The sequence below is a fragment of the Microchirus variegatus genome (assembly GCF_963457635.1).
Source record: "Microchirus variegatus genome assembly, chromosome: 21".
Classification (NCBI taxonomy): domain Eukaryota; kingdom Metazoa; phylum Chordata; class Actinopteri; order Pleuronectiformes; family Soleidae; genus Microchirus; species Microchirus variegatus.
Genome location: NC_139822.1, coordinates 19,351,946 through 19,376,178, shown reverse-complemented (window position 1 = coordinate 19,376,178; position 24,233 = coordinate 19,351,946). Strand labels below are relative to the sequence as shown.

Here is a 24,233-nt window from a genome sequence, read left to right as displayed (position 1 = left end):
AACAGGAAGAGTTAATCTGTGAAACATGAACATGATCTTAACACTTTTAATGTCATGTTTGTCTTTATTTATGTTTGTCACATTATCTATTGACTTGAAATACAACATTACTGCGTTTATCTCTTATTTTTACTAATCAATCTTTTTTTTTTTTTAATTAAATGAAAACACAAAATAAAGTGTAAATTACAGTAATGAGAGTGAATGTAATTATTTACAGAAGTAAATAATGATGTGATTTGTTACCCGTTTCCACCCGTTATTATTAAGTGTTAATCTGACTGTTTTTTTTATTTTTTATTATTGGTTTAAGAGACAGTGAAACAGTTCTTGTGATCGTTGTTTGTGTTTTTCTGACGCTCAGTTTTCAAGAAACAACACAGAGGTAATAAAATACATTTATTTTATATAAGTGAAATGACAAATAAGAAGGCACAAGAGTCTTTTTACCTGATAATGAAACATAGGATGAAAAACAAACTTATTTAAGGTTAAACCGTGTCTATATGACTTGATTTCATCAAATATAGACTTTTAAAAACCTATTTAAGAGGTTTTTAACATTCATTCATTCACATTCAGATAAAAGAAATACAGTCTTAAACATGTTCCTTATAAACATAAACAGTAACAGTGCAAACACATTATATGTTTCTTTAAAGAACCAGTGTGCAGATATAATGGCATTCAGGATATTTAAGAATAAAAAAAATCCAAACTCAATCTGGATTATCAGGCGTCTGCGCTTTAAATTATGTACAAAAAACGTAGGGTCGAGTTTCGTGAGCGACACCGAAATGCATTCAATGACCCTGGTAAATGTCTAGGGCTGCAGCTGCCAAATATTTTTGTAATCGAGTATTCAACCAATTATTATTATCATCTGGATTACAAAAACATTCGATAGCTGCAGCCCTGGTAAGCTACATTAAATCAGCTAACATCAATGTTTACGTTAGCGCGTGCCGGAAGCGTTAGCAACTGTATAATCACTGAGGACGAGCTGTTGTAGTTTACAGTGGTTCCACTGCACCTCGTTAGCTTCCAATTTTTTTTTTTTGCGATAAATACAGTTCTGCGATCGACATTTATGATGCGTTTATGTTTAAATTCTCCTGCATCTGTTCATTCCCTGGCAACGATAACGACCTCACAGGTGACTTTGTATTTTCCATTGAGGAGGAAAAAACGCGTCAATACATTCGTCTACATTGTCACTAATTCACAATTAATAAGAGCATGAGGGGCAAGAAATGTGTTTCCATAGTAACAGGCTAGGCTACACTGACACTGGAAACAAACTGATCATTTCAAAGACGTTTACAAATGTACAACTTATCGGTAAAAACATAAAATAAAAGGATTGTATAGATGACAGTAGTTGACGCATCTTTTAGCTTCACTTCTGTGTGACAGCTGGCGTTAAGTACACTTTCATAAATATATACAGTATATTAAAATATCTTTGGACGATTCATTGTTGTTCCATCATCTCCACGATCTTTTAGATCTGACATTAATAATCTATGGTCTGTTACACAGAGCCACGCACAGGAAACACTAGAGACATAAAATATATTAAAACTTCACTCATTTGCGTAGGGCGCAAATCGGCAAAAATGGACGCCAAAATTCAAAATGGCCGACTTCCTGTGGAGTTGAGGCCATGGTTTACGACAAACATCTTCACACCAAGTTTGGGGAAATCACCTTAGGGGGCGCTATAGAGCCCTTGAGCAATGCACGGGTCCGGGAACTATGTCAGAGTTTTTTTTTTTGGTCCCTGGGATCATTGGAGTTTGAGTTAATGGGTGGATTGGAGGCTCTTCCTGTTGATTAAGCTGAATCTGTAGAAACAGGAGAAAATAAAAGATAAATGTTCACTGTGTACATTGATCACTGTGGTAGAGACGGATGAGGACGTCCAGATCTGGTCCTCCAGTATCAGATGTGAACGGATCATCAGGACATTTAGTAAAACTGATCACAGATCATTGACGACAGCTTTGTAAACTCAGCAGAACGTAAATACTGTCGTCACTGTGTGATACTGATCATTATTAACACTGTTATTGATACTATTCTCTATAATTAGGTGCAAAACATCTGTTTTTAAACTGATGCTTGTGTCTTTAAGAGCTTCATGAGTTTGTCAGTGTTTCTATGACATGAAGACTGGACAGTCAATATTTCTCTGCTACGTCAAACGTTATCGTTGAACTGATCCTATTTTAGTGTCAGTTCTTTAAACTCATCCTTACTGAGAGCAGCTTTAAAGGTTTGTTCTGTTTATTCTTACCATAACTGTTCTGTAAGGACGACCTCTCATCATAGTCAGAGTCAGTTTGTGGAATCTCCACTTTTAAGTTTGTTTCACCTGTGAAGACAGAAGTTCTACTTTTTAATGATCATGTTTAATCAGTCAAATCATCAATAAACCTGATTATTTCAGGTGAGTTAGTTGAAATAAAGAGTTAGAAAAACAACAAACAAAACTAGATCACATCGACTAAACAGGAAAGTTGAAAACACCTGCTCATGTTTACCTGAGGTCTGGTTAGTGGACACGAGGTTAAACTCCTCTGGTCCATTCATCACGTTGTTGCCTCCATCTCCAGTGTTTTGATCTTAAAGAAGCAGCAAATGTTCGTCTCATAAACAGAATCAAACCAGCAGGAAAGTGAGTGAAATGAGTAAAGACGTTTACGATTTATTTTACTAAGTAATCGTTTTGTTCAGTGTTTGTCAAACCAGGAAAATATATTTTCCAGTTTTAATGATTTCTTTGCTCCGTAGAACAAAGAAACCAGAACATTTTCACATCTATGAAGCTGAAATATAAATAAAAACTTGTTTTAATTATTCAAAAAAAAAAAGAATAATCTATTAATCCAGTCATCATTAATCTTGGCAGCCCTGCTCCATAAAATAAAAAAAATCATTCAAACTAAATAATGTTGTTTTGTGGACATTTGAGGACTTCACTAAATCAAGGTTTGGGAAACACTGATCAACATCTTCTGACATTCTATGGATCAAACAAGTCATTGATTAATGCTAGAAAATTATTTACTGATTGATTATGAAAAGAATCGTTAGTTGCAGCACAATTAATATTTAAATGGCATCAAATATTGAAGAACTTACATCTGCATCTTCTTATGATCTGATACAGAACCAGAGCCAGAAGCAGAAGTGACAGAACTGTGACAACTCCAGAAAACCATATGCCTACGAGTTCACCTGAACTGTGAGAGGACTTTATCTCAAAGAGTTTCTCTGAGGAAAAGAGAAAACAAAGAGGATGTAAATGCACAGACGACAACACGAGCAGAACAGTGATCATAACAACATCACAGGTGAAGATCTGAGAGTCTCACTTGACAGAATGATCTCACTGTGAACCCTGTGGTAAATGTCCTCCTGTTTGACCACACAGCTGAAGCAGTTGGTCTTCATCTCTGTCACAGTGATGAAGAGCTTGGTGTCGTAACGTCCTTGTGTCTCAGAGACTCTTTGATTTGTGGCTTTAAGAGAGATTCCTTCACACGTCTCCCACTCTACACTCGGCTTTGATGAAGAACCTTTGACCTCACACTGGAGCTCCACGCCGGCCTCTGTCACGTCAGATATTCCAACGTATGGTGCATGAACGGCTCCTACAAACAGACAAGTTTAACCATTTTCTGTGGATCAGCTAATCAGTTAAACTATTTTAAATGTGGAATGGATTTCCTCACTTGTACAGGCAACATTAAAGCAGTGAATTATGGACTGATTGGTCCATTCTGCGTCTGAGATCCGCCTCCGCTTGGGTCACTTTGCTAATAATTGTGTGTTGAGCAAGTCCACTTTCAACTTGAACGTTGTGGGGTTTGATTCCCGGCTTCGCTCATCTACAAACTTAACCCCTGTGTTAGTCCTGAGGGCTGTGCTGACATCGTGTGAATGGGTGATAGAAAATGAGCTGCACGTGAACGTGTGAGTGAATGTGTGAATAGTGAAACTGAAGTTTGAGTTGTCATCAAGTCTAGGAAAGTGCTGTATTAATAAAGACCATTCACTCAACTTTTTCAAGTCCAAAATCAGCAAAAGCATTTTAGCTGAGTCATGTTTGTTTTTTCTTTTTTAGGAGAACAATATTTGTTCCACAGTTGGAGAATGATGTCTCTGAAATGATTCAGCATAAATGACCTGTTAACAGATTCATAAGTTTGAAAACCGTCTAAAATGATACTTGAGTTTGTGATATCGGTATAGTTATTTTCTTGATTAATGGATTTGTTGTTTAGTGGACAGAATGACAGACAATGGAGGAAAATGTTTTTCATGAAGAGTCAACAAGGGAGAGGACGAGGTGGAGGTGACCTCTGAAGAGAGAAGGTAAAAGACCACGACTCACCGACGATGAGCTCCATCCTTTTCCTTCCAGGACTCAACAGTGGAAGTTCACAGGTGTAAATCCCTGTGTCTTCAATCCTGGTGTTTCTGAGGATCATGGATGCGTTTCCGTTCTTCAGCTCGTCGTAGAAAAGTGACACTCGTCCTTTGTACTGATCGTCCTGACCTGATCGCCCGTTCTCATAGTGCTGTCCACTTTCGTAGAAGAACACTTCTTTGTTATCTTTGTTCTTCCAGTTTACCACTGTGTTCTCAAGGTTTCCTCCAGAAGAACAGTGAAGGACGGCTTCTTCTCCCTCTGTGACGTACGTTCTAGAGACACCTGAGTTTGAGAGGAAACATCATATATTTGAATGGTTACATTTGAACAGAACAATCAAAACAAATAATCAAACTTACAAATTTCCTGGTGATGTACGTTATGAGCATTTACAACTCGAGCTGTGACGTTCATGAATGAGTTAGGAGTGGGAAAAACATAGATTCTTAGATGCATCGTGATTCAGACCTGGACGATTCTGAATCGATTCACAAATGTCCAAATTCACATTATTTTACATTTTAAATAAAGTAAAACAGACGATACTAAAACTCTGAAGTGCAGCGCTCCGTCACCAGGACACTTTATGAGGAGCACAGAGGTGGAGGTGACCTGCTGTGGTGACCTCTGAAGAGAGAAGGTAAAAGACGACGACTCACCGACGATCAGCTCCATCTTGGACATTTTCCATCCAGAACTCAAATGTGGAAGTACACAGGAGTAAATCCCTGTGTCTTCAATCCTGGTGTTTCTGAGGATCATGGATGCGTTTCCGTTCTTCAGCTCGTCGTAGAAAAGTGACACTCGTCCTTTGTACTGATCGTCCTGACCTGATCGCCCGTTCTCATAGTGCAGGCCGTACGAGTAGAGGAACACTTCTTTATCTTTGTTCTTCCAGTCTATCACTGTGTTTTCAAGGCTTTCTCTATAAGAACAGTGAAGGATTGCGGCCTCCCCCTCTGTGACGTACGTTCTGGAGACACCTGAGTTTGAGAGGAAACATCATATATTTGAATGGTTACATTTGAACAGAGCAATCGGGTAACATTTATATGACACCTCTTTTACTGTAAAGCAGCAGTTAAATCATTTATAAAAGGTTAAATATAGAACTCAAAAACCAGGGAGTTAGAAGTAAGAGTGATTCTAATTCCTCCAAAATCATATCATTATGATTATTATTATTATCATTACTGTATTACTGAGAACTAGACCTGTGTCCTTATTCAGTGGTGGGAAAACCTTGGATTTAAACATTTCATTAATGTACTATAATCACGCTACATAAATGAAGTGATGACCTGACCGTGCTCTTTCACATTAAACCTGATCACCTTAGTGTGCTCACAGTATTATTTAAGATAATACTTTATTTTATCCCACAGTGGAGAGAGAGTACAGGGTTCCAGCAGCTGAATATACAGAAAAAAATACAAAATATTATAAAAACTGTACATAGAAAGAAATACGATAAAAATGATAACATTTACATAAATATATATACACATTATATATGTACTATGTACACAATACTATGTACTGACAGAAAAAATGGAAATAAGGTGCAGGGAATGGTAAAAATAAAATCTAATTAAAAAAAAAAAAATCATTGATTAACTATTAATTATTTGGTTTTCCATTCTTCCAGTCTTTAGAAGTGGAGAGTGGATGCTTCTGTGTGGATATTTGAATTTGTCCATGGGGATGACAATACAGTGTCTTTCAATCTAAATTCACTCTATGCGAGTGCACACTTTTATTGTGAAAAGTCCAAGCTTGAGGGTGAGGTTCCACTGAACAAAACAGGAAACAGATATAATCTTAGTCTGACGGTTGGCCTTTGTTCAAAGTGAAAGTAAAAATGTAAAACAAGTATTTTAAATAAAATTATGTATTCGCCCAAAATATTAAATACATGACTAACAAAACTCAAATAAACTATTGAATCTAATCCAAAAATGTAGTTTTTAAAAATAAAAACACTTCCGTAAACGGTACGCACTTACAACTTCCCTATATCCAGACGAGTGTTTATTTGCCTGTTATTATTAAAGTGCTAATTTTATTCAAACTTAGTAAAAAAAGTGTTCCTCACCTTCACTCTCGTCCTTCTTTGTTGATCCAAAACAAACCAGAGAACAAACGACGACAAACACGAGCGAGTTTTCAGTAGAAAAGTGAGTTTTCATCGTTCCTTTAGCGACGTGCGATGCTAACAGTTAGCCTAAGTTAGCTTAAACCAAAACTCGAGCGTCGACAAAGTTTTAGTCCAGAGTGAGCGAGAGAGCGGTTAAACAGACACAACTGACGCTCGACTAACACTAATAAAACAACACAACTGACCATTTACTCTGTATTTAGCGATAACTTGATAATATACTCTGACTAACACACACACACACACACACACACACACTGAACAGGACTAAACTCTACTCCTGCAGAAGAAGCAGCAAGGGGCGGGGCTCTGTCGCTTCGCTGCACGCGCGCGCACACGCACAAGTCTCCAAAAAGAAATACGTCACTGAATTATGACCGCCGCCATTTTGTTTTACAGTATCTCTGTACACAGACGTTAAACCGTCTGACGTCATCACTGTCAGTTGATAAAGTTACTGCTGAACGTGATGAAGACGTGAAGAAGAGTTGAGTGAAAGAATGTGCAGTTATAAAACTACTTTGAACACGTTGTTGTCATTGTTCCTAATAACATGATCATGTTAGAGTCTGCAGGTTTTCTGACCTGACTTTATTTTAATATTATATGATCAGTATATTAATATCATTCAATTATATTAATATAATCATGATAATAACAATAACAATAACAGTGATTGTGAGCTTTGTATTCTGTGAAAGCAACATTTGTGGACAATAAAACTGTAGACATATTTAAAATGTGTTGACCTGTTATGACATAAGTTTGATGACGTCACATAAACAAACAGTGAACACATGAAATAATGTGTTCATACGTCGTCGTACAGTGAGATGTCAGAAAAGGTCCAAATGTAGCGTAGTTACACGTCACAACACGAACTATTAAAACAACAAAAATTATAATATAAAATAAATGTTAGAAATGTGATGAATGGTCAGACACGTATGGAGGAGCATAAATGACATAATAATAATAATAATAAATAAATAAATTCAGGAATTGATAAATAAATAGAAGAATAGAGTAAATTAATGTATAAATAAACATTCTGTCACACTTTCTTCTCTCATTCTTTGATGTTGTACCGCCCTCTAGTGTACAAAGTGTGAAGTAAAAACATTCATCCTGAACAAAGTGTGTATGTGTAATTTCTGCTCATGTTGTTTCTTTTGTTTTTGTTTACATTTTGTCAAATAGACACAGAGATTTGTCTCATTTGTACTGATTCTGAAACAAACACATGTACAGTATATGTATAAATACATTTATTTGTCATATTCTGTCACTCAGGAATGAAAACCTTTCCTTGCTCCATATAACGAATAAGTCATTAAAAACTGAGAAACATCGTCATTTCCAGATTTGACAAACAACGATTTACATTTCCTGACATTTTACCGACCAAACAACTCAACGATTAATTAAGAAACTTATCAATAAATTACTCAGTTGATGACTAAGTTAAAATGACTAAGTCAGTATTTGTCTCAAATCCATCAGTGACATAATGGACATCAAATACACTATAATGTAAAAGTACTTAAACGCACCACAGTTCAAATAAAAGTACATGACTATATATATATATATATATATATATATATATATATATATATATATATATATATATATATATATATATATATATATTATTATTATTATTGTTTAAATAATGCATGATTAAAGCCGAACGGAAGCCGCGGGCCAGACTTTTTGGACATAACCTGGTTTAACACTAACGTATATAAAACGACGTCACTCGTAAACACTGTCAAACAAACCAATTGTGAAAATACACACAGAACCTTGTAAACGTTGATAAATTAAACAAAGTTTACCTCCGTCAGAACAGCACGTTTCCCCGCTACCCGGACCCGAACCTCGGTGTCGTATTAATCCCGGTTCTGTCAAACTTTTCCTCCATGTTTGAGAAAATCACCGCCGTGAGTTTGAGTCACCGGCGTTACGTCATGACGTCACGTTACGTCTCGACTCCTCCTCTCGACTCCTCTCTTTCTATTTCATCGGCAGATCATTGATTAAAATACACTGCCCCCTGCTGGAGTGGAGAATTCAATTCAATTCAATTCAAAAAACTTTATTTGTCCCCAGGAGGCAATCAGTCTCACAGACAAGTTAAACAGAAACAACACAAGAAACAACACAGAGGCAGTAAAACATATTTATTTTACATTATTAAAGTGACAAATGTGTATATGAAGAAGGCACAACTATCTTTTTATTTGAGAATACAACAAAGCATGAAAAACTTAAACTGCATGACTTGATTTTATCAAATATAGACTTTTAAAAACTTCTTAAACATTTTCACTGAAAAATCAACTTTCAGTTGACATTCAGATTCTATACAAATACAAATACACAGAAGCTTAAAAATGTTCCTTATAAACATAAACAGTAACAGTGCAAACACATTATGTGTCTTTAAACTTCTGTACATAAACTTCTGTGTGGAGACCACCGTGCCTACCAAAATGGTGCGGTGCTTTTCAAACAACAAGCCCTGGGTAACTTCTGAGATGAGAGCTCTGCTGCTGGAGAAGAGGAGAGCTTTTAGATCTGGAGACCGTGAGGAGCTGAGGAGAGTGCAGAGGGACCTGAAGAGGAAGATCAGGGAGTGCAAGGCAACTTATAGGAGGAAGATGGAGAACCACCTGGAACATAACAACGCCAGGGAGGTCTGGAGGGGACTCAAAACCATGTCAGGACAGGGCAAAGTAAGGACGAGGGACCCTGCTCCTGGTGACAGAGACTGGGCCAACAACCTTAATGTCTTTTTCAACAGGTTTGACACCAGTCCCATCCCTCCCCCCTCCAGCCTGTCTACTTCCAGCTCCCCTTTTCTTCCTGTCCCCCTCCCCTCTCTACCACCATTAACACCTCTCAGGCTCACACCCCCCACCCCTCCCACACCTCAACCACCACCTCAAGGACCCTCACCACCACCTCCCCCACCTCTGCTGCCCTCCTCTCCTCCCTTCACGACCACAGTGGATCAGGTGAGAGCACAGCTGAGAAAGACAAAAGCCAGGAAAGCTACGGGTCCTGATGGCATCAGCCCCAGACTCCTCAGGGACTGTGCAGACCAGCTCTGCCAGGTGGTTTGTTATATCTTCAACCTGAGTCTGAGCTTGGAGAGAGTACCCACCCTGTGGAAGACTTCTTGTGTGGTCCCTGTCCCCAAGACATCATGCCCCAAGGAACCCAACCACTTCAGACCCGTGGCCCTAACATCACATCTCATGAAGACACTGGAGAGGATAATCCTCAAACACCTCCGCCCCCTGGTGAGCCCAAACATGGACCCTCTGCAGTTCGCGTACCAGCCTGGCATCGGGGTGGATGATGCCATCATCTACCTGCTGCAGAGGTCCCTGTCTCATCTGGAGGGCACTGGAAACAGCGTGAGGATTACCTTTTTTGACTTCTCCAGTGCCTTTAACACCATACAACCATCGCTGCTTAGGGTGAAGCTGGAGAGAGCAGGTGTCAGCGACCGGCTGGCTGCATGGACCACCAACTACCTCACAGACAGACCCCAGTTTGTGAGGCTGCAGGACTGTGTGTCAGACACGTTAGTCTGCAGCACGGGAGCCCCCCAAGGCACTGTGCTCTCACCCTTCCTCTTCACCCTATATACATCGGACTTCAGGTATTCCACAGACAGCTGCCATCTCCAAAAGTTCTCTGATGACACTGCCATTGTGGGGTGTGTGTCAGGAGATGGCGACCAGGAATACAGGAGGACTATCATGGACTTTGTCAGCTGGTGTGAGAAGAATCACCTTCTTGTCAACGCCAGCAAGACGAGAGAAATGGTGGTAACCTTCAGTAAAAAGAAGCAAATCACTGCACCGGTGAACATCCAGGGACTGGACATCGAGAGGGTGACAACATACAAGTACCTGGGTGTTCACCTAAATAATAAACTGGACTGGACTGACAACACTGACTCGCTCTACAAGAAGGGTCAGAGTCGCCTTTATCTTTTGCGGAGACTGCACTCTTTTGGGGTGAGCAGGACACTGCTGAGGACTTTCTACGACACTGTGGTTGCGTCAGTGGTCCTGTTTGCTGTGGTGTGCTGGGGAGGGGGCTGTTCTGTGCGGGACAAAAACAGACTAGATCGGATAATTAAAAAAGCCGGCTCGGTCTGTGGCTGTCCCCTGGACTCCATCGAGGTCATCCAAGAGAGGAGGGTACTGGCCAAACTATCGGCCATCATGGACAACACCTCTCACCCACTGCACGAGACTGTTGGGGCCTTGAGAAGCTCCTTCAGTCAGAGACTGATGCACCCTAAGTGCAGGACGGAGCGGCTCCGCAGGTCGTTCATCCCTACTGCTGTCCGTCTGTACAACAGTGTGCAAACCAAATAACTATGTTTGTGTCACTGCTGTATTAGTCTGTTATTGTTTACAGTTTTTGTTCCTCGTTTTTAGCTGGTCTGTTATGTTATTGTTTACAGTTTTTTGTTTTCGTTTTTAACTGGTCTGTTAAGCTATTGTTTACAGTTTTGTTGTTTTTGTTTTGAACTGGTCTGTTAAGTTATTGTCACAGTTTTTGTTTTTTTTGTTGTTTAACTGGTCTGTTATGTTTATTGTTTACAGTTCAGTTTATTGTTTTAACTGGTCTGTTAAGTTATTGTTTACAGTTTTGTTTTTTTACTGGTCTGTTAAGTTATTGTTTACAGTTTTTGTTCCTTGTCTTTAGCTGGTCTGTTTAGTTATTGTTTACAGTTGTTGTCCTGTTTGTCTTGTCTGCCTAGATTTGTCTTATTTTTACCTGAACCAAATACGCACCTTATTTACATTCACTCTTATCTTATTTCTTTCTTTGTACAGTTTTTATAACATTGTGTAATTGTTAATCTGTATACGGAGCTGCTGAAACCCTGTTCTCTCCCCACTGTGGGATAAATAAAGCTATCTTATCTTATCTTATCTTTAAAGGACCAGTGTGTAGATTTAATGGCAGAAAAAAATACAAACAAGTTCTTCCAAACTCACTCTGGATTATCAGACATCGGCGCTTTAAATTATGTCTGAAATTTAAATTTAGGGTCGAGTTTAGAGGAGACACTGAGATGCATTCAGTGACCCTGGTAAATGTGGTCACTTTTGAGGGCGTTAAACACCTCGTGGAGCCAAGAGGAACCAAACACTTACTGCTGCTGCCACCTTGTGGTCATAAATGTACCTCAAGTCATTTGACCCGACATAGTATCTTTATTTTTAAAAACCTGATTAGGAATAATCTTCTTCACTGATCAACTCTTCAGTCAATCTGAGGTTAAACTAAAACAAACGTTGACTCCTAAATTCTTCACCGTGGACCTTTAACACTCACATTAAACATTAAAAACACAGCGAGGACAGAAAAATACATGAAATATTACACACAAATAAAACTGTTTGTCCAAGTGTAGACAAACAGTTCTGCGATCAATATTTATGATGCGTTTATGTTTAAATTCTCTTGAATCTGTTAATTCTCTGGCAACGATAACGACCTCACAGGTGACTTTGGAAAAATCTCGTCAATACATTCATGACATTCGTCTACATCGTCACTAATTTATGACTAATAAGAGCATCAGGGGCAAAAATGTGTTTCCATAGTAACAGGTCAGGCTACACTGACACTGGAAACAAACTGACCTGTTCAAAGACGTATTTACAAATGTAGAAATTCTTTCATCAAAGCGGTAAAAACATAGTAAAAGGATTGTATAGATGACAGTGATTGACTTTTAGCTTCTCCTCTGTGTAACAGCTGGAGGTTAAGTACACTTTCATAAATATATACACAGTATATAAAAATAAATTTGGACGATTCATTTGTTCCATCAACTTCACGATCTTTAAGATCTGACATGAATAATCTATGGTCTGTTACACAGAGCCACGCACAGGAAACACTAGAGACATAAAATATACATAATAACAGAGAACGTAGACGTGTTCAGGGTCAGTGTGTTGTGTCACGTATAAAGTTTGGAGGCGATCGGTCGACGTACGCTGAAGTCATAGAGCACTTCCTGTATCGGGTTGAATGGTCGAAATTTGCCAAAACACAGAGGGTTGCCGTGACCACAACGTTTGACTGATGCGTCTCGTACAAATCAACTTTTTTCTATGTCTCTACGACACATGCGCACCGACAACTTACGTAGGGCGCAAATCAGCAAAAATGGACACCAAAATTCAAAGTGGCCGACTCCCTGTTGAGTTGAGGCCATGGTTACGACACTTTTTTGTTCGTCTTGGTTGATAACATCTTCACACCAAGTTTGGGGAAATTCGGTGGAACTCAATTTTGCCCCCGTTTTCACCTTAGGGGGCGCTATAGAGCCTTTGAGCAACACACGGCCTCAACGCAAAAAGGAAGTCATCATTTATCGTACCAACATAAAAAAACGCGACAATTTGTACTGGACACATCGTAGACAGGAAGTTAACCAAAGGTTTTGTGGATTCGAAGGGCGTGGCTACGGCTAACATGGGGAGTTTGGCTAATTTCGACCGTTTGCCATGAAACAGGAAGTTGCTCTGTAACTTCACCATGCATTGACCGATCGCCTCGAAACTTCATACGTGACACAAGAGACCGACCCTGAACACATCTACAGACACAAACGTGATATCATTTTAAGATCATATCGTTTACTTCATATCCGTTGGCTTTGGGTTATCTTTACGCTGAAAGAGTGATGGTCTTTTCTTTTGGTCCCCGGGATCATTGGAGTTTGAGTTAATGAGTGGATTGGAGGCTCTTCCTGTTGATGAAGCTGAATCTGTAGAAACAGGAGAAAATAAAAGATAAATGTTCACTGTGTACATTGATCACTGTGGTAGAGACGGACGAGGACGTCCAGATCTGGGGCCTCATTTATAAACGTTGCGTTCGCACAAAAGAAGGCGTACGCCACTCTCTACGCAAACCGTGGGATTTATAAAAAGAGAACTTGACGGTAAAATGTGCGGTCCTCCACGCCAAATCTGACCCATGCGTACGCACATACCTGGGGTAAGGAGAAACTGCGCCACTGATGGCAGAAGAAAGAAACGGGAGAAACTGTGTGAAACTGATCGGGTAAAATAAATAGTTATATTACCCTCTCATATATGAACAGTTTATTTGCAAGAAATGGATAAAAAAAAAAATAATTTCTACAATGAACAAACAAACAAACTCCCTGGAGTGCACACTGGAAACATAATGATTTAGGACAATAGTAAGACAAGTAGGGCAAATGATGTATTCACTGATATCAGGGTAATTCTAACACGTGTAGCAGATACCTAATCGATGGGCATATAAAGGCAGGTACTCACAATGCGTCATGGCGCACAATGCTTTGGCACTGTTAGAGGATGTGGCAAACGGAAAGATACGGAGGGAGCGGAACTTCCGAGACGAGCAAGATCCACTGGCCAACAGTGATGAGTGGCTGATGAGCCGTTTCCGACTCCCACGAGCTGTCCTCTTGGATCTGTGTGCGGCATTGGGCTCAGCCTTAGAGAGGAGCACCCGCAGAAACCACGCCGTGCCAGTCCCGCTCCAAGTGCTCACAACACTCGGGTTTCTGGCGACAGGTGTTGTGCCAATGTAGGTATCCCCGACAGAAAGTGTTTACCCTGGCCACGGAGGCGGAGGCGGAGAAACAGTGGTGCGCTTGCTTTCATCCAAGTAAATTAAAACTAATAATTGCATTGTTTGATTATTTATTGTATGCATACTTCACATACTACTCTATAACCTCTTTATGAACAGCTTTCTTCTATTCTAGCCAAAGATATGGGGGGGATACAAATTATGGATGGCACACAGGTAAACAGTCTGAAATAATGTGTTTCCCCCATATCTTTGCCAGAGGTTATAGATTAGTATGTGAAGTATACATAAAATAAATCATTAAACAATGCAATTGTTTTAATTTACTTGGGTGAAAGCAAGCGCACCACTGTTTCTCCGTCACCTCTCCACTCAGGAGGGATTCCCCGATGATCCCCACCAGTTTTCCATCCAGCGGGGTGAGCTCCGGTTGGCCTGTTCCTCGCCCGTGGCACAGACGCTCTGCCTGTGACGCCAGTCGCTTTTTTGCGTCTACTTTAATGTCTGACCCCTTATTTTCACCTCGGCCACACTCTGACCCTCTGAGGCAACAGCATTGACATCATCCGCCACATGGCGCCACTCTAGAACACCAAACAATAAAGCCTTCCTCTTCTCCACCTCCCCGACAAGTACTTCCACCTCACACTGGGTGAAATTCTCCGATTTCGGCATGATTTCAGTCATGAATCAATATTTATGAGGGGCGTTTCTCTTAAATCTCTTAAACTGTTTTATAAATCAGGATATTTTTGTGCGTAAGCACTTTCTGTGTTTCGTGCGTACGCCAATTTTGACGTCGGATGTACGCACAGTTTTATAAATGAGGCCCCTGGTCCTCCAGTACCAGATGTGAACGGATCATCAGGACATTTAGTAAAACTGATCACAGATCATTGACGACAGCTTTGTAAACTGAGCAGAATGTAAATACTGTCGTCACTGTGTGATACTGGTCATTATTGATACTCTTATTGATACTATTCTCTATAATTAGGTGCAAAACATCTGTTTTTAAACTGATGCTTGTGTCTTTAAGAGCTTCATGAGTTTGTCAGTGTTTCTATGACATGAAGACTGGACAGTCAATATTTCTCTGCTACGTCAAACGTTATCGTTGAACTGGTCCTATTTTAGTGTCAGTTCTTTAAACTCATCCTTACTGAGAGCAGCTTTAAAGGTTTGTTCTGTTCATTCTTACCATTATTGCTCTGTAAGGGCGACGTCTCATCACAGTCAGAGTCAGTTTGTGGAATCTCCACTTTGACGTCATCGTTTGTTTCACCTGTGAAGACAGAAGTTCTACTTTTTAATGATCATGTTTTAATCAGTCAAATCATCAATTAACCTGATTATTTTAGGTGAGTTAGTTGAAATAAAGAGTTAGAAAAACAACAAACAAAACTAGATCACATCGACTAAACAGGAAAGTTGAAAACACCTGCTCATGTTTACCTGAGATCTGGTTAGTGGACATGTGCTCCTTCTTTTCCTTTGATTTCATCATGAGGTTCATCTTCCCTGTTGTGTGACAGTTTTCCACATTAATAACATTCAGCAGCTCATTCTGTTCTGACACAAACTCAAACCACATTGATGTTAGGGCTGTAACCATCACATGGAATTAGATTTATGTCAATAAAATATAATAATAAAACAACGATTTAACCATTCAAAAATATTGTATTTTATTGTTAAAAATACATTTGTTCTTTATTCTTTTTTTTTTATTAGTGATTCTGACCATGGGCGGGGCTTAGGAAGCTGCCTGCTGATTGGCTACTGAGTTTTGGAGTGACAGCTCAATGGACAGGAAGTCATCACAGGCACTGTGAGCCAACCGGTGATGACTTCCTGTTTCCTTTTTTCCTCACTAACTGACATTTTCACTTTTAATGATTTCATCAGAAAATATTCACATCTATGAAGCTGAAAACGACTCAATTAAAAAAACAACAACAACTATCTATTAACTCCTTCATCAAAAGCTGATTAATGTTGGCTGCACTAATCCATATAAACAAAACAACAAGAAAATCATTAAAACTGAAACCTGTTGCTTTGTGGACATGAGAAGACATTTGAGTACTTCACTAAATCAAGGTTTGGGAAACACTGATCAACATCTTCTGACATTCTATGGATCAAACAAGTCATTGATTAATGCTAGAAAATGATTTACTGATTGATTATGAAAAGAATCGTTAGTTGCAGCACAATTAATATTTAAATGGCATCAAATATTGAAGAACTTACATCTGCATCTTCTTATGATCGGATACAGAACCAGAAAGAACACAACTGAGAAAACTCCAGAAAACCACAAGACTACGAGTTGAACTGAACTGTGAGAGGACTTTTTCTCAAAGAGTTTCTCTGAGGAAAAGAGAAAACAAACAGGATGTAAATGCACAGACGACAACACGAGCAGAACAGTGATCATAACATCATCACAGGTGAAGATCTGAGAGTCTCACCTGACAGAGTGATCTCACTGTGAACCCTGTGGTAAATGTCCTCCTGTTTGACCACACAGCTGAAGCAGTTGGTCTCCGTCTTTGTCACATTGATGAAGCTTGTGGTGTCGTAACGTCCTCGTGTCTCAGAGACTGTTTGATTTGTGGCATTTAGAGAGATTCCTTTACACGTCTCCCACTCTACACTCGGCTTTGATGAAGAACCTTTGACCTCACACTGGAGCTCCACGCCGTCCTCTGTCATGTCAGATATTCCAACGTATGGTGCATGAACGGCTCCTACAAACAGACAAGTTCAACCAGTTTCTGTGGGTCAGTTAATCAGTATCTGGGAACCATTTAGACAATAAATCATTACATACATTTAAAATGGTAAAATTACAATTAAGGGCAAGTATATATATTTTTTATTTACACTAAAATACTGTTTAGAAAAAAAATATTGTTCCACTGAATAAGATGACGTCACAACCAGTGGCAGCTGGTGAAAATATTTTTTTTTTGGGGGGGGGGGGGGTTTACCACGCAGTTTTTTTTGAGGCTGCTGAACGTCACAGCGATATTCAGGCTGCTGATTGGACAATAATATTAAGACTTAGACCGGTAAAACAAACTCTTTCTTCTTTCGTGTGGCTTAAGGAAGGCGGTCCATCGCCCACTATGTGTCGGCTGCCCCTGGTCACAACGATTTAACGATTATCAATCGATTAATTAATTGCCCCCCCAGCGTGACGTCACCAGTGTTTGTAGCCACTGTAGCACGGCTACACGTTAGCTCCTCCCACTAACCTGAAGCTGCTGCCAGCTAATAGTAACCATAGCAACTGCTGACTTGGGTCGACACACTGACCAATGAGGTTTATGCATGAAGATATGATGTATTTATTAGTGCTGTCAAACGATTAAAATATTTAATCGCAATGTCATAGTTAACTCGCGATTTTTATCTATTCTAAATGTCCCTTGATTTCTTTTTGTGCCATTATTTTTCCTCATTTTATCAACATAGAAAAGTGGATTGGCTTGCTTTGTGTAAATGTTATTTGCATATTTTGGCATATACTGTAGTGTAGGGCTGAGCAATTCATCTAAATGTATCGAAATTGCAATACAGCTTACTGCAATTTCAAGACACAATATTTATAATATAATATTTGTTAAAGCCTAAATCTAATTTTAGATTAATTATTATTACACATCTTATTCTACACACTGAACCACGCTGTCAGACAAACTAATCTATGTTACAGACTAAACCTGGTGTGTGTAACTGTGTGTGTGTGTGTGTGTGCTGTAGGACAGTGGTCCCCAACCACCGGGCCTGCGGACCGGTTTAAAAAAAGGAAAAATCACACCCCTGATAAATAAAGACCATTGACCATCATCACTCACCTTTTTCAAGTCCAAATCTGTTTTTGTAGACCGGTTCTAAAAGGAAAAAAAATAAATGTATGTTTCATAAAAACTTAAACTAGTCATGTGCATCAGTCTGATACTGGTCAAAATCACTGGCAAAAGCATTTTAGCTGAGTCATGTTTGGGCTGTTTGTTTCTTCTCTTTTAGGAGAACAATATTTGTTCCACAGTTGGAGAATTATGTCTAAAATGACTCAGCATAAATGACTTGTTAACAGATTCATTCGTTCATAAACGGTCTAACATGATTGTATTGGACAAATATCTGTATCGGTAGATACTCTAGTTTGTGATATCGGTATTGTTATTTGAATGTCAGACAATGGAGGAAAATGTTTTCCATCACTCAAAATGACAACGTGAAGAGAGAAGGTAAAAGACGACGACTCACTGACGATCAGCTCCATCGTGAATATGTGTCTTCCAGAACTCAACAGTGGAAGTTCACAGGTGTAAATCCCTGTGTCTTCAATCCTGGTGTTTCTGAGGATCATGGATGCGTTTCCGTTCTTCAGCTCTTTGTAGAAAAGTGACACTCGTCCTTTGTACTGATCGTCCTGACAGCACCAGCCGTCCTCAGTGTGATGTCCACGCTCGTAGAGGAACAAATCTTTACCATTTGTGTTCTTCCAGAATATCACTTTGTTCTCAAGGCTTTCTCCAGAAGAACAGTGAAGGACGGCGTCTTCTCCCTCTGTGACGTACGTTCTGGAGACACCTGAGTTTGAGAGGAAACATCATATATTTGAATGGTTACATTTGAACAGAGCAATTAAAACAAATGATCAAACTTACGTTACATTATGAGCATTTACAGGTGGAGGTGACCTGCTGTGGTGACCTCTGAAGAGAGAAGGTAAAAGACGACGACTCACCGATGATCAGCTCCATCCATATTTGCGATCTAGGACTCAAATGTGGAAGTACACAGGTGTAAATCCCTGCGTCTTCAACACTGGTGTTTCTGAGGATCATGGATGCGTTTCCGTTCTTCAGCTCTTTGTAGAAAAGTGACACTCGTCCTTTGTACTGATTGTCCTGACCGAGCCGCCCGTTCTCATAGTGCTCGCCGTACGAGTAGAGGAACACTTCTTTATCTTTGTTCTTCCAGTCTACCACTGTGTTCTCAAGGTTTCCTCCAGAAGAACAGTGAAGGACGGCATCTTCTCCCTTGCAGACATACGTTCTGGAGACACCTGAGTTTGAGAGGAAACATATATTTTAATGGTTACATTTGAACAGAGCAATCAAAACAAACAATCAAACTTACACATTTCCTGGTGATGTACGTTATGAGCATTTACAACTCGAGCTGTGACGTTCATGAACGAGTTATGGCCACATTATACTTCTCCGACTGCGTAACCACGGAGACCCCTAGAGCCTTCATAGTTTTCCGTCGTGGTGACAAGAACTATGAAGGCTCGAAGGCTGTAAAAAAATATTTTTTGCATTCGGAGACGACGCAGAGGCTTTCCGTCGAAGCGTACCGCGCTGCAATTTCCCGCCTGATCAGTAGGGGTCGCAGCGCAAGGTTGTCGTGCTTTAAGCTACAGTGAGCAATGGCATCCGAGAGAGAAAGACTGTTGTTGTTGAAACAGTGGCCGTTTCTCACTTTTCTGTGTCACGGAACACAGTTTTAAGATAATTTGAGGCGAGAAATTGGTAATTTAGAGTCTAAACATGTGCTGTGTGTGTTAAGATATGACGTATTATAGTTTGGCAGCGACGTTGTCGGCGGTGATCAGCTCCACCCTCTGTGGACGTTCGGTGCTCACTGTGAGCCGGCACAGAGCAGCTTATCTCGGCCTGTCCTGAGGACCAATCGTAGCTCTTGCCGTCTCCGTTGTCCCTTGACGGAGTGACGGACACTTAAAAAATATTTCTTGCAGTCGGAGACGACGCAGAGGCTCTTCGACAGGCTCTCTGCGTGACCTACGCAGAGCACTTTACGCAGGAGTGTAAATTGGGCTTTAGGAGTGGAAAAAACCTTAATTCTTAGATGCATCGTGATTCAGACGTGGACGATTCTGAATCGATTCACAAATGTCCAAATTCCCATTATTTTACATTTTAAATAACTTAAAATAGACGATACTAAAACTCTGAAGTGCAGCGCTCCGTCACCAGGACACTTTATGAGGAGCACAGAGGTGGAGGTGACCTGCTGTGGTGACCTCTGAAGAGAGAAGGTAAAAGACGACGACTCACCGACGATCAGCTCCATTGTGAATATTTTCCTTCCAGAACTCAAATGTGGAAGTTCACAGGTGTAAATCCCTGTGTCTTCAACTCTGGTGTTTCTGAGGATCATGGATGCGTTTCCGTTCTTCAGCTCTTTGTAGAAAAGTGACACTCGTCCTTTGTACTGATCGTCCTGACCGGGCCGCCCGTTCTTGTCGTGCTCATCGTACGAGTAGTGGAACACTTCTTTACCATTTGTGTTCTTCCAGTCTACCACTGTGACCTCAAGGTTTGGGGTTTTTGAGGTTCTCAAAGAACAGTTAAGGACGACGTCTTCTCCCTTTGTGACGTACGTACTGGAGACACCTGAGTTTGAGAGGAAACATCATATATTTGAATGGCTACATTTGAACAGAGCAATCAGGTAACATTTACATGACACGTCTTTTACTGTAAATCAGCAGTTAAATCATTTATAAAAGGTTAAATATAGAACTCTTTTACTATTATCGTTACTGTATTACTGAGAACTAGACCTATGTCCTTATTCAGTGGTGGAAAAACCTTGGATTTAAACATTTCATTAATGTACTGGAACAACGCTACATAAATGAAGTGATATAATTGAAGTGATGACCTGACCGTGCTCTTTCACTCTAAACCTGATTACCTTAGTGTGCTCATAGTAGAAAACCTGCAGACAACCCCGCCAGGATTAGCGTTGCTTGTTTATTTATTTAAAATAGATTTTTTTATACACCACGGCTTTTTCTGTACCCCCAAGCGCAGCGCACGCTTGTCCAGGTGCCGCTTGAAACCCAAGTCACACTATCAAGTGCGTCATTATTACGGTAACATCGTTCTTGTCAATAAAGATGTTATATTTAGGAATGAACCGATAATTCGGCGGTCGAAACAGAGCGAGTTCACTGTGGAAAAGCACCTATTAAACGCTGGAAAATATCTGCCCAAAAGCGAAACTTGGCTGAGTGCGGCACAGATTATTAACTCCCCGCGACATTCACTTCACACCAAAGAACATTCTCTCTCTTTGAGAAGTTAAATAAAGACATCAGCTCATCTGATCTTTCTGTTATTCCCTTAATTACAGCGTTAAAGCGACTTCTTTCACAGAGTTTAAGACCACGGAGTGAAAATTATGAAAAGTGCGCTCTGCTCTTCAGAGTCCGTCACGTTTTACTCAGATCTGCTCGGATCACCTGCACTTTATCTCCATCATCGTCATAAAGATCATTATTTTTATGTGGGGATAAAACACGTACAGAAATTATCCAATCTGCTTTAGATATGAAATGACCGCTTGGAGACGCGGAAGCGCAGAGCCACGAACGGCGCAGGAGAGGGAGAAGGGAACAGCGCAGGGGTGGTGCGCAGAAATAAAAGGGCCGTTTGTCTGCCTCACCTCACGAACCTCATCTGCTGACACGGATAAAGACGACGAGGACGACATTTCCGGTAAAATGTCGTCCTCGTCGTCTTTCTCCGTGTCAGCAGATGAGGTTCGTGAGGTGAGGGAGAGGGCGAGCTACCGCGGCCGTAGCAGACGAAGCGGAGAGAGAGGAGGCGGGACTTCTGCTACAAGTAAAGAGACGCTTGATTTGTTCTCTCACGTTTGTCCTTACAGGCTCCGGTAGAAACATGGCATCTCGCTGCTAACAGTGGCTATGCAACCGCGGTCATGTTATTTTACATGACTTTTTGAAACACTACGAAAATGAAACAAAAACTATTATACAGCGATTAGACAATGCAGGAGCACATAATATGTATAAAAGAGTGGATTTTGGGTTATATAAACCCATAAATAATACACATTGTCCTTTTAAGTGAAAAATGTTTATATTATTTATTTAATTTCAAGAGTGTCTTTTTGTAAGACTATAGTTGGTGTTTAAGTATTATTAATAAATGTCTTACAATAACACATAATAGTCATAATTAAAAATTTCCAGTGAACTTTTAATTATTATTACAAAAACGCCGTGGGCTTAGCCGGTTTCCTGGGGGAAACACTGTATTATTTGAGATAAGACTTTATTTTATCCCACAGTGGGGAGAGTACAGGGTTCCAGCAGCTCAATATACAGAAACAAATACGAAATGTTATAAAAACTGTTAAAACCGATAAAATATACATAAATATATATATATACACACATTATATATATATGTACTAAGTACACAATACTATGTACTGAAAAATCTTCTTTTTTTTATTTAGTTTTTGAACACCATTAATGAACTGTTAATTCTTTGGTTTTCCATTCTTTCAGTCTTTAGAAGTGGAGAGTGGAAGCTTCTGTGTGGATATTTGAATTTGTCCATGAGGATGACAATAAAGTGTCTTTGCATCTAAATTCACTGTAAGGCAGACACAACACTCAGATTGGAGGGTGAGAGTTTCTCTGCACATATTTATTGTTGCTGGATGGTTTAGTCCTTTCATTGTCTAGTTTTCTTCTATGCGAGTGTAGACTTTTATTTTGAAAAGTCCAAGCTCGAGGGTGAGGTTCCACTGAACAAAACAGGAAACAGATATAATCTTAGTGCGTCTGACTGTTGGCCTTTGTTCAAAGTGAAAGTAAAAATGTAAAACAAGTATTTTATATATATATATATATATATATATATATATATATATATATATATATATATATATATATAGTTATGTATTCACCCAAAATATTTAACACATGACTCTGAAAAACGTCAAATAAATAACTTAGTAAAAAGTGTTCCTCACCGTCAGTCTCGTCCTTCTGTGTTGATCCAAAACAAACCAGAGAACAAACGACGACAAACACGAGCGAGTTTTCAGTAAAAAAGTGAGTTTTCATCGTTCATTTAGCGACGTTTGAACGTAAATTAGCCTAAGTTAGCTTAAACCAAAACTCGACTATCGACAAAGTTTTAGTCCAGAGTGAGCGAGAGAGCGGTTAAACAGACACAACTGACGCTCGACTAACACTAATAAAACAACACAACTGACCATTTACTCTGTATTTAGCGATAACTTGATAATTTACTCTGTATTTAGCGATAACTTGATAATTTACTCTGACTAACACACACACACTGAACAGGACTAAACTCTACTCCTGCGGAAGAAGCAACAAGGGGCGGGGCTCTGTCGCTTCGCTGCGCGCGCACACACACGCACAAGTCTCTAAAAAGAAATACGTCACTAAAGTATGGCCGCCGCCATTTTGTTTTACAGTATCTCTGTACACAGACGTTAAACCGTCTGACGTCATCACTGTCAGTTGATAAAGTTACTGCTGAACGTGATGAAGACGTGAAGAAGAGTTGAGTGAAAGAATGTGGTTATAAAACTACTTTGAACACGTTGTTGTCATTGTTCCTAATAACATGATCATGTTAGAGTCTGCAGGTTTTCTGACCTGACTTTATTTTAATATTATATGATCAGTATATTAATATTATTCAATTATATTAATATAATAATAACAATAATAATAGTGATTGTGAGTTTTGTATTCTGTGCAAGCAACATTTGTGGACAATAAAACTGTAGACATTTAAAATGTGTTGACCTGTTATTGACAACAAACAGTGAACACGTGAAATCGACGTACAGCGAGATGTCAGAAAAGGTCCAAATGTAGCGTAGTTACACGTCACAACACGATCTATTAAAACAACAAAAATGATATCGTTTAGCAAAATGTTGTCATAAATGTTAGAAATGTGATGAATGGTCAGACACGTATGGAGGAGCATAAATGACAATAATAATAAATAAATACAGGAATTAATGAATAAATAGAATAGAGTAAATTTATGTATAAAAAAACATTCTGTCAAACTTTCTTCTCTCATTCTTTGATGTTGTGACGCCCTCTAGTGTACAAAGTGTGAAGTAAAAACATTCATC

General features: G+C 39.5%; 2 protein-coding genes across 2 annotated transcripts; both read right to left on the bottom strand.

Annotated features, from left to right (window-relative positions):
* Positions 1 to 434: 434 nt before the first annotated feature.
* Positions 435 to 6,846, bottom strand: LOC310942318 (CD276 antigen-like). Its single transcript, XM_083907691.1, has 8 exons — positions 6,537 to 6,846; positions 5,101 to 5,424; positions 4,403 to 4,723; positions 3,381 to 3,659; positions 3,148 to 3,279; positions 2,547 to 2,627; positions 2,300 to 2,377; positions 435 to 1,847 (listed from the first exon to the last, which is right to left on the bottom strand). Exons 1-8 carry the CDS (start codon positions 6,628 to 6,630, stop codon positions 1,837 to 1,839), a joined length of 1,320 nt encoding a protein of 439 aa, XP_083763817.1. The 5' UTR covers positions 6,631 to 6,846; the 3' UTR covers positions 435 to 1,836.
* Positions 6,847 to 11,572: 4,726 nt separating this feature from the next.
* LOC310942680 (uncharacterized protein) lies at positions 11,573 to 23,175 on the bottom strand (the record flags this gene model as incomplete). Its single annotated transcript, XM_083908096.1, has 10 exons — positions 11,573 to 13,419; positions 15,442 to 15,525; positions 15,696 to 15,761; positions 16,497 to 16,616; positions 16,718 to 16,996; positions 18,110 to 18,145; positions 18,525 to 18,851; positions 19,009 to 19,329; positions 20,345 to 20,683; positions 23,082 to 23,175. 10 exons carry the CDS (start codon positions 23,173 to 23,175, stop codon positions 13,289 to 13,291), a joined length of 1,797 nt encoding a protein of 598 aa, XP_083764222.1. The 3' UTR covers positions 11,573 to 13,288.
* Between the last annotated feature and the right edge of the window lie 1,058 nt (positions 23,176 to 24,233).